The 11,355-nt window shown below is 39.7% G+C and overlaps 1 protein-coding gene across 1 annotated transcript; it reads right to left on the reverse strand.

Moving 5' to 3' along the window:
- Positions 1-982: 982 nt before the first annotated feature.
- Positions 983-11,119, reverse strand: LOC145112734 (uncharacterized). The gene is made up of 2 exons (XM_079048867.1): positions 10,280-11,119; positions 983-994 (listed from the first exon to the last, which is right to left on the reverse strand). Exons 1-2 carry the CDS (start codon positions 11,117-11,119, stop codon positions 983-985), a joined length of 852 nt encoding a protein of 283 aa, XP_078904993.1.
- Between the last annotated feature and the right edge of the window lie 236 nt (positions 11,120-11,355).

Here is an 11,355-nt window from a genome sequence, read left to right on the forward strand (position 1 = left end):
CCTGTATTAATACCCCTCCGACAACAAATTCAGAAGCATCACTTTGTACTTGGAATTGTTTGGAATAATTTGGTAACTTCAAGATTGGCTCTTCCATGATAACTTTCTTCAGGTCATCGAAGGCCTTTTTGCACTTTTCCGTCCACTGCCAAGTCGTTTTTTTCTTTAGGAGCTCTGTCAACGGTGTTTCTCTAGACGAGTAGATGGATATGAACCTTCGACAATAATTAATTAAGCCTAAGAATGATCGTAGCTCTGAAACGTTCTTTAGTGCTTCCCATTCTTTGATAGCGCGCACTTTTTCTTTGTCCATATGGATCTTCCCATCCGTAATTTTATGCCCTAAAAATGATACTTCAGGTTGGGTGAAGGAACACTTCTCTGCTTTTACATATAATTGGTTTTCCTTAAGTACTTTGAAAACCGAGCGTAGGTCTTCAACGTGCTCCTCTAGAGACTCTAAGTACACTATGATGTCGTCCAAGTACACCACCACAAATTTGTCCAAGAATGGGTGGAATATCTTATTCATCAAGGTGCAAAATGTGGCATGTGCGTTGGTTAAACTAAAGGGCATTACTAAGAACTCGAATGATCCGTACCTTGTCATGCACGTCGTCTTCGGTTCGTCTCCAGCTGCTATAAGCTAAAGGGCATTACTAAGAACTCGAATGATCCGCACCTTGTCATGTGCGTTGGTTAAACTAAAGGGCATTACTAAGAACTCAAATGATCCGTACCTTGTCATGTAGATCTATACTGGATTGACTATCCTACACCTTGCTTCTCGCTACAGTGGGACTTGCAAGTCTACGGGTGCCAAGCGTCATTTCTTCCAACGTCTTACATCGTCGTGTTTCTAGTCGGTAGTATGGTACAGGCAGATCATATGGTACTTTAAATAACAATTGGTTTAAGGTAGTTAGTACAGCAGTAGTTACTTAATACAACACTACAGTACTATTTTATTTCCCCATTGCATTCACTTTGTAACCTTCACATAATGAACAGTAATGTAAAAACTATATTTTTGGTTAATGATAGTCAGATTTGGGAAAATACATATTCTTACAAGAGACTTACATACAAACATTTGATGCCTTGGTAGAAGGCTACTGTTAGTAGGAAACATAGGGTTTTCTAGGAGATTCAAACATTTTACAAACATTTGATGCCTTGGTAGAAGGCTACATTTAGTAGAGAACATAGAGTTTTCTAGGAGATTCAAACACTTACAAACATTTTACAAACATTTACAAGTACTTACAAATCACATACTTACAAGCACTTCCTTATAAACAATGACACTAAAATACTTATGATCTCACCAGCTTTAAAGTTGATCAACTCTTTCAAAATAACTTGTATTCTCAGGTCACCAGTAGACAGGTACTGGTGCCAGATTTTGAGAAGATGGAGCTCGTTCAAGACTCATCTTTTATTTTGATTTACATTTTAGTGTCTATTACACTTCACAGAACACACTTATATTAAATTATATTATTAATGCAATGGATGATGTTGTTGCTTGTTTACTACTATTCATTGTTGTGATACTATACATGACGTCCTCCACCCCCGAACGATTCCGCCGTTCCGGTTTTGGGGTGTGACAGATTGGTATCAGAGCATTGTTTATAGTGAATCGAGTATATCAACCCATAAAAGATATACGAACTATAAACACAGCGGGATTTAAAAATACTCTGATAAAGAGTTTATACTTTTAAATAATAAAATATTTAACCAAGTATACATACCTGCATTCATACTAAAATCAGTGTCACTAGGACAGAACAAAAGTATTACGATTGTTGGGAAGCACAAGTAGACTTAGAGACATATAGTCAAATCTGGGAAGATATAGCCTGATCAACTATATTATCCGAGGAGTGACTAGCATGTACCTAAGTGTGGTTGTGAGGTTGCAACAAGTCTAAAAACTTACCAACAATACCACAACGAAAACCTAAGAACAAAACATAAACCTAAAATACTATAGGAGTATTTTGTGTTACTATAAACTGTTGGATTAATGTCTAAGTCCATAACTATATTTGGTATGTACTTGACCCGACCCGGCATGGTCCATTTGGGTTGCACTTCACCGGCACAATTTATATGGATAGTCTTTTAAGAATAGTATATTTATGATTTATATTAATATATTATAAGTTCTAATATATTAATATGGAATCATATTATTTAATTAGTATTGATCAAGAATTAATTTAGAATTAATTAAGTGATCAAAAAGAACTAATTAAATATGGACTCTTATATATATGGAATGAGCCAAGTTCATTTAGGTTGGGCTAAGCTTTCATGGATGGTCCATGGAGCTTTTAACCCATGGATCCTATGTAAATGAAAGGTCATGGGTATTAGGGTTTACATGGATGTAACCCTAATCCTCCATAATATATAAAGGGGTCCTTGGCTCACAAAATTGGCACAAGTGTGTGAAAATAAGAGTGGGCCGATTTTAGTGTGCATACATATTCTCTCAAGTTCTTCCAAGGTGTTTTGGTGATTTGTGATTCCATTTGAGGCTTCCACACTATTGGGGCTAAGCTCTTAAAGCTTGAAGACGTCAAGCTACATCAAAAGGTATGTCATCTAACTAGAACTTTGTAGTATGGGTGCTTCATAATATGCTAGTTAGGATGAAACCTTGGAATAGTTAATATTTGCATGTATAATACAGAAAACAGAGATCCAAGGTTTATAGGGTTGCATGTACACCATAAGAGTGTTAGAATGCTCAAAACCCAACATAAACTACTTATGTGCTTAATTCTTATATCCCTTTTCTCGCGTAGATAACATGGCTGAATTCCATCCCCATGGTAACTTGTACTTCCCTAACCAAGGTAATGGAGGAGGGTTTGAAGCAGAGCTAGAAAATGATCACCCAATCCCTGTGGATGATCACCAGGCTGAAGGATTTGCAGATGGTTCTGACTCCGAGCCTGAAGTTGAGAACCTACCCCCGATGGCTCCTGTCCCAAATCCTAACCCTCGTCCGGCTTTTCAAGGCCCGACACCTCCATGGGTGGAAAGCTTGGAAACATGGAGCCAAGAGCAGAATCAGCCCATACCATTCAACGGAGACCAAAGCTTTTATGACCTGAGCGAAGGAGGCTCAGCATACAGAGTCTTGCCAATAATGGTCCGCAGAGTGGCCCGAAACGAGATTCAGGGCAGGACAGCTCTCCATCGAATCACGGAAGTTGACGCCAATGCGAGAATGCATACCATCTGCACCATTCGTCTGGAAGATGCTCGTGAGAGATCTAGGGGAGACCATGAGACTCTGCAGCAAGAGCTAGCTGAAACTCGAGCTGAAGTCATAGAGCTCCGAGTACGCCAAAGGGTGTACGAAAGGCACCTACTTGATATGAAGCGTCAGCTGGCTGAACTAAGGGTTCACCCAAGGGATAACCGTCACCAGTAGGAGATATTCTACCTTTATTTCCTTGGTTGAAAGAATAGTCTTCCTATCTATGCTCTAAGTACCACTTTTCTAAGTAACTATCCCTGTACTTTAAGTACTTGTAGTTAGGCCTTTATGCTGTCAAAACTCTTCTACTTCGGATATGATGTAAGACCTACTCCAAGGTCATTTTTCCCAGCGTATTACATCTTAAATATCAATGATATTGACAGTCGGCTAATTTCTGTGCCAATACTTGTTCAAATACTTTCGTTTTGCTATCGTTAGAATCCTATCTAAACACTCACTTCGTCAAATTGTTGAGCTATGGTGAATTAGCTCAAGGATTTCTTCCAATTCTTGTCAAAGGTTGGATCCGATTATCCACCAACCAATGATAGCCTAGTTCAAAATAGCAATTGTCTAGTGAACATTCTCCGAACTTACTTTAACTCTTTTCCAGTACTGCATCATAGGGATGTAGGTCAAACCATCGAGAACAGTTTAACAAAACGAAAACTTTACATTTACATGAGTGAGTAGAATACAGCTAGGGCCGACCATAATCACTCACAAACTCCTTTTCTTGTCAAATAGCAGAAACATGTCGTCACCTAGAGGTAATCCGCCGAACGACACAACCCAGATCCTTCATATAGACGCTGCCACCTTCCAAGCAGCGGTAACAGCTGCCGTGACAGCTGTCCTTGCACACCTCAACTCTAATAAAGAAAGCAAGGCTGTAAAAGGTGTTAACAGTTCAAATTGTTGTAACCACCCGGGAAATCAACAAATGATAACTGTTACGAACACCCAAAGCCGCAAAGCAGAGGGTAAGAAACGAAGGCGTCAAGCCTACCAGGAGCGCAAACAATCTCAAAAGATTGCTAAACAACAGCAACAAGTGGCGACCCCTGCCACTTCAACACCGTTCAGACCATATGAGGGAAAACTCCCGAAGTGTATAAAGTGTACTTTTCATCATACAGGAGTTTGCAGTGATCCGCAATTCATAAATTACAAACAAATGGGGCACACTATTAGTGTCTGTAGGGCGCCGGCAAGAACCGTCTTCCAAATCACTAAATTCGGGGTCAGCCCGACTTGTTATGGTTGTGGTGAGACCGAACACTATAAAAGGAATTTTCCAAAGGGGAAGAGCAACACAAGCACTCGTGTCCACATAACTCCGATTCGACACTTCACTTCCACTACCGATGCTGGGGCAAGCCTGATTTGTCATTTATGCGATGAGATAGGACATCTCAAGAAGGATTGTCCAATAACAAAGAACTCTGGCGCAGATGGGAAGATTCTAAGGATCACTGCTGAGGGGGAGACTACACCGGACCCACGTTAAAATTCTAGGGCGTGTTAGTTATATTAGACTTATAAGCTGTTAAAAATTAGTGCAACCCGAGTCGTATTTTTGCGAGATCCCGTCAGTCAAGGGACTCTCGTGCTGCGTGTACTTGCTTTTGTAGTATACCTTATTCACAGCAGCAGTCTTGTAAGATAAGCTAAAGTACTGAAACTCTATTAGGTTGTACCATTATGCTTTTGTAACACCGTTATAATCTAATCTAACGCCTTTATTTCGAATAGTCCGACAGTATCATGTAACAAGAGTCAATTCGATCCTCACAATGCCAGTCTCGTGCGAAAATCCTTTTTCCCCATAGTCTCCTTTCTAGCGAAACCGTCATTCCAGAACTCCGAGATACTCATGCAAAGGGTATCTTATGTTTCGTATCCTTCCCGAAGAAACATCCCCGGAATACCATTCGTGCAGTAAGTCAAGTTCGATCCGAAGGTCCATACGGTTAATCTATCGCTGAGGAATGTATACACAAGAGTGGTATATAAAATCAAGGTTCTACAGGCTTAGAATTGATGATTCCGCTTTAATTTCTTTCCTTGTTTGGATATGAGCTTAGAGAAGAGTCAGTTATTCGACGGCCTTTTCAATCTTAATTATATACGACTCGTGTATGCGAAGCCGTGGTTGAGGAAACAAATATGGCTTCCAGAAAAGAACTTCAAGACGAAGACTGTTCCAGAATACGAGTGATTGCACTGCCATGTGAATGAACTTAGGAGACAATCAGATGCCTTTCCCACCGATCGAGACAAAAGATTCAAATAGAACAGAAAACTTCCAGGATTTCCTCCGCAATATAAAGTCGAATTTAGGATCGACTTAGTCCCAGGGGCTACCCCAGTAGCCAAACCGCCCTATCGTCTAGCACCTGAATAGATGCAAGAACTGTCCGATCAACTTAACGAACCGCTCAGCTAGGGCTTTATAAGACCAAGCTTCTCACCCTGGGGAACTCCGGTCTGGTTCGTCAAGAAGAAACACTGATCATTTCGTATATGCATCAATTACAGAGAGCTCAACAAGCTAACCACCAAAAATCAGTACCCCTTTGCCTAGCATAGACGAATTATTTGATCAAATGTAAAAGGGCGATATTCTTTTCAAAAGTCGATCTAAGATCCGGATATCACCAACTACGAGTGCTCGGGGAGGATGTCCCGAAGACAGCCTTCCGAACTCGTTATGGGCACTACGAATTCGTAGTGATGCCGTTCGGATTAACAAACGCACCCGCAATATTCATAGATTCAATGAATAAGGTGTGTCGTCCTTACTTGGATCAGTTTATCATCGTCGTCATCTATGACATACTTATCTACCCTCATAGTAAGGAGGAGCATAGTCAATAGCTTCAGCAGGTCTTGGAAACATTTCGATCAGAGAAGCTCTACGCGAAATTCCGTTAAATGCGATTTTGGATTCGAAGGGTCAAATTCATGTGTCACGTTGTTAGTGAAAAGGGAATTCATGTAGACACTTCCAAAATCCAGGCCATTGAGAATGGTCAGATCCGAAGACACCTACAGAAAATTTTAAATTACTAGGTCTCGTAGACTACTAAACTAGATTCTTTCAGAACTTCTCACGATTCGCGAAGCCCCTTACAACTTTGATCCAGAAGGGTGTGGCCTTTGACTGGGAAGAGAAACAGGAGAGAGCATTCCAAACGCTAAAATGAGCATTGTGCACCACGCCAATACTGTCCCATCCAAAAAGGAATAGAAGACTTTGTAGTCTATGGCGATGCATCCAAATCCAGGGCTCAGTTGCATTTTGATGCAACGAGGTAAGGTCATTACCTAAGCCTTCCATCAGTTGGAAACCCTCAAAGCTAGCTATGAAATACACGATCTAGAGTTAGAGGACATCAATAGAGAGGATCGTTCAGATTAGTGGACGATTGAAAGCCTCTAGTGTCCGACAGAAAAGTTACGTAGGGCTTTTCGAGATTCTCGCTAGAATCGGCCCTGTAGCTTACAGACTCAACTTACCCCGTGAACTCAGTAAACGTACATTCTACCTTCCACGTCTTGAACTTGAAAAAGTGTCTATCCGACAAGACTCTTGTAATCCCACTCGACGAGATCGAGATCAACGAGAGCCTCAACTTCGTGGAAGAACCTGTGGAGATCATGGACCGGGAGGTCAAGCAAACGAAACAAAGTCGTATCCCAATAGTGAAGGTTCGCTGGAACGCCAAGCGAGGACCTGAATTCACTTGGGAGGGCGAGGGTCAATTAAAACTGAAATATCCTTGTCTTTTTACTAGTTATTTGTAACTACTTATTTGCTTAAACTCTAATTTCGGTACGAAATACCTTCTAACGGGGGGATGATGTGACAACCCGAAATTTCTATTCCATACAACCATTCACTTCAATAGAAGTCAAAACTATTTCTGCTAACTTTTAGGCTTTTTGGAGTCATTTGAGTGTTCTAAAGCCTAGTACTGCAAGAGATAACTGGAGAGAGAGGATACTTTAGGGTAAAGTATGCAACATTTAAGTTCCAAAACTCCAAGAGTTTGGAGTTTACGACCCAAATGGTATTGGGGCCGTAAACCCTAAGGACTATATAAGTGGCACTTAGTCATTTTTAGCTCTTTTTCACATTTTCAAGTCTAGAACCCTTTCTCTCTCAAGTATCATCCAAAGTTTCTTCAAAATCTTCAAGAAAGTAAGTGTTTTCTTCCTTGTTTAGTTGATCTCTTCCTTAATCTAGTGATCTTACATGATTTTATCCATGAAATCATTCCATTTGTTTAGATCTTCAAGCATTCTTCATTTCACCAAGAACACCAAGAACACACACTAGTGTTCTTGGGCCGTGAACACCCTTTCAAGCTCCTTTATTGTAAGTATTCTTACCCTAGTGTGTTATAAGGCTTGTTCCACGTCTTATTCAACTAGAAAAAACAAAGAAACACAAGATCAAAGGTGTTTACGGCCAAGACATGTTCTTGAGCCGTAAACCCTAATAGATGGGGCAAAGTGAGCCCTAGTCCCTTCCTTAGCCTTGGATACTAGTCTAGATCACTTCCTTGAAGTGTTTAGGACCTTAAACATCAAAAAGATCAAGAACACATAGAGTTTACGGCTGTAAACTCATAGAGAAATGGTCCATGGGCCGTAAACTCTATAAAGTGGTGCCATTGTGCCACTAATGCTTCCTAAGGCTTAGACTTGAAGTAAGGATAATTCTCTATGACTTATAAGACCTCAAAACACAAAATGGTACTTAATACCATGAGTTTACAGCCGTAAACTCTTAGGGAAATGACCATGGGCCGTAAACTCATGAGTTGTTACCATTTGGACCATAAACTCCTTTGAGAGGCCCTACACCCCTTAGATGCAACCCTAATGTACTCCTAGCACTTGAATCAAAGTGTTATCCATGTTTTAGGGTGTCTTTATTTGATTAATTAGTTGTTAATTGACTAATTGGATACATATATGTGTCAATATATGTTAAATAGGATCTGTGTGTGTACTCAAGTCTTCACTTGACACTTAGCATCCTATACCATCCGTTCATCCAAACCACTCACTACAGGTGAGTTCATACCCCCTTAATCAACCTTTTAAATGATTTTAAATGCTTTTATGGGGGGGGGGGGAATACAAGTTGAACTATTATAGTTATTATGTCAATCACATGTGATTAATAACTACCAAACAAGTGGATTTCTTACTTTTCAAACTGTGTTATCAAACAAACTACTACAAACTGTTTTATAAACTCTTTTACATGTCAAATACTTTTATTGAACTCTTTTAAAATTATATTTGTTAAATGTGTATCTATATAGATATAGTTATATAAGTAGGATTGAAAGGACTTAGGACTGATAGCTCACCTTACCTCCTGTTCCTTGTTTGGTTGTGGACTTAGGGTATCGGTTGTTTGTCCGAAGGTCGTTTGAATCCTAGTTATATATTATGTATATGTATATAGATATAAAAGTTCCTTCTTTCTATTCAATACCTTTGGGTAGCAAAGGTATACAAACATGTTCATTCATACAAACAACATTGCTAGTAAACTATAATAGGTATAGTTTAGGAAGTTACTAATACTATTACTAGAACAATGAAACATACCATGAGTCAGTTCATACATGAGTCAACAAATACTATTATGAGAAACAGAGAGAACATACATACATACTAGACAGAGAGAGAACATACAATACAGCTAGTACATACTATACATTATACAAGAGAACATATTATTATGAGAAACAGAGAGAACATACATACATACTAGACAGAGAGAGAACATACAATACAGCTAGTACATACTATACATTATACAGGAGAACATACTATTATGAGAAACAGAGAGAACATACATACATACTAGACAGAGAGAGAACATACAATACAGCTAGTACACACAATACATATACCAGAACACTACTGCAGTTATGTGAGCCACGTAACGGGGCATGGCATCACCTGTCATGGCTCCATTTGTATCCATAATCTACTTAAGTGGAGAGCGTTGAGTTTGTGTATAGATCTATACTGGATTGACTATCCTACACCTTGCTGCTCACTACAGTGGGACTTGCAAGTCTACGGGTGCCAAACGTCATTTCTTCCGACGTCTTACATCGTCGTGTTTCTAGTCGGTAGTATGGTACAGGCAGATCACATAGTACTTTAAATAACAATTGGTTTAAGGTAGTTAGTACAGCAGTAGTTACTTAATACAACACTACAGTACTATTTTATTTCCCCATTGCATTCACTTTGTGACCTTCACACAATGAACAGTAATGTAAAAACTATATTTTTGGTTAATGATAGTCAGATTTGGGAAAATACATACTCTTACAAGAGACTTACATACAAAAATTTGATGCCTTGGTAGAAGGCTACTGTTCGTAGAAAACATAGGGTTTTCTAGGAGATTCAAACATTTTACAAACATTTGATGCCTTGGTAGAAGGCTACATTTATTAGAGAACATAGGGTTTTCTAGGAGATTCAAACACTTACAAACATTTTACAAACATTTACAAGTACTTACAAATCACATACTTACAAGCACTTCCTTATAAACAATGACACTAAAATACTTATGATGTCACCAGCTTTAAAGCTGATCAACTCTTTCAAAATAACTTGTATTCTCAGGTCACCAGTAGACAGGTACCGGTGCCAGATTTTTAGAAGATGGAGCTCGTTCAAGACTCATCTTTTATTTTGATTTACATTTTAGTGTTTATTACACTTCACAGAACACACTTGTATTAAATTATATTATTAAAGCAATGGATGATGTTGTTGCTTGTTTACTGCTATTCATTGTTGTGATACTATACATGACGTCCTCCACCCCCGAACGATTCCGCCGTTCCGGTTTTGGGGTGTGACAGAAAACCATCGTGCCTTTACTAGTTGATCAAATAGATCGGCTACCAAAGGTATGGGGTATTTGTTTTTCACAGTTACCTTATTTAGTGCTCGGTAGTCGATGCATATTCTTAAGCTACCGTCATGCTTCTTTTGGAATAACACCAGTGCACCAAACGGGGCTTTGGAAGGTCTAATGAACCCAGCGTCTAGTAAGTTTTTTAACTGTTGTCTTAGTTCTTCTAACTCCGGTGGATCCATTCTATAGGGATACGTCGCTGGTGGCTTGGCTCCGGGTTTAAGTTCTATTTCGTGGTCGACCTCCCTTCTTGGTGGTAACTTTTTTGGCACCTCAGGTGGCATTAAGTCTTTGAACTCTTCTAGAACCTTCTTGATTTTCTTTGGAACTTCCAACTTGGAGAGTTCAGCTTCTTCTGTTAATGTTGCTAAGAACGTCGTTTCGCTTTTCCGGAGTCCTTTATTTAATTGCATGGCGGAGATGATTCGAGATTTTGTCTTTCTTCTTTCCAAGGGTACGATGTGAATCGTATAGCCCTTGGTGAGACGCACGGTTTGATCTTCAAAAGAAAAAGGGCGTACTTTGTCTAGAAACTCCATTCCTAGCACCATAAGATAATCGTCCATAGGGACTACTGTTAATTTTATGGTGCCTTTCCATTCTCCTATCTCGATAGGGACATTATGAGCGACTCCAAGGATTGGCTCAAATGGAGAGTTTACTATTTTCAACCATCCTTTCTCTTCCATATATTGAATATTCATTTTCTTTGCTTCGTCTTCAGCAAGAAAGTTGTGAGACGCACCTGTATCAACTAGGGCTCTTGTGGTTTCTCCGTTTACTTTTGTTGTCACGAACATAAGGCCTCCTCCCTTCTTTGGTTTTGTCTCTTCCTTGGCCACCGAGTTGAGAACATGCATCGAGCTTAGTTGTGCTTCATCCCTTTCTTCATGGGACAATCTCTTATTAGGTGGGGACCGTCACATAAATAACACTTTACCTCCTTACGAGTTCCTCCATCGACCGCCTTTCCTTTGAAAGTTGAGGCTTTGACAGCGGGTCTATCTTCCCTTGGTAACGGCCTTTGGACGACTTTATCTCCCCGACTACTCCTCATAATCGGGGCATCTCTTCGGAAGTCCATAAGGTCTTCTGC

Source organism: Lactuca virosa, chromosome 5 (assembly GCF_052849685.1).
Source record: "Lactuca virosa cultivar CGN04683 chromosome 5, Lactuca_virosa_CGN04683_v6, whole genome shotgun sequence".
In the NCBI taxonomy this organism is placed as follows: Eukaryota; Viridiplantae; Streptophyta; class Magnoliopsida; order Asterales; family Asteraceae; genus Lactuca; species Lactuca virosa.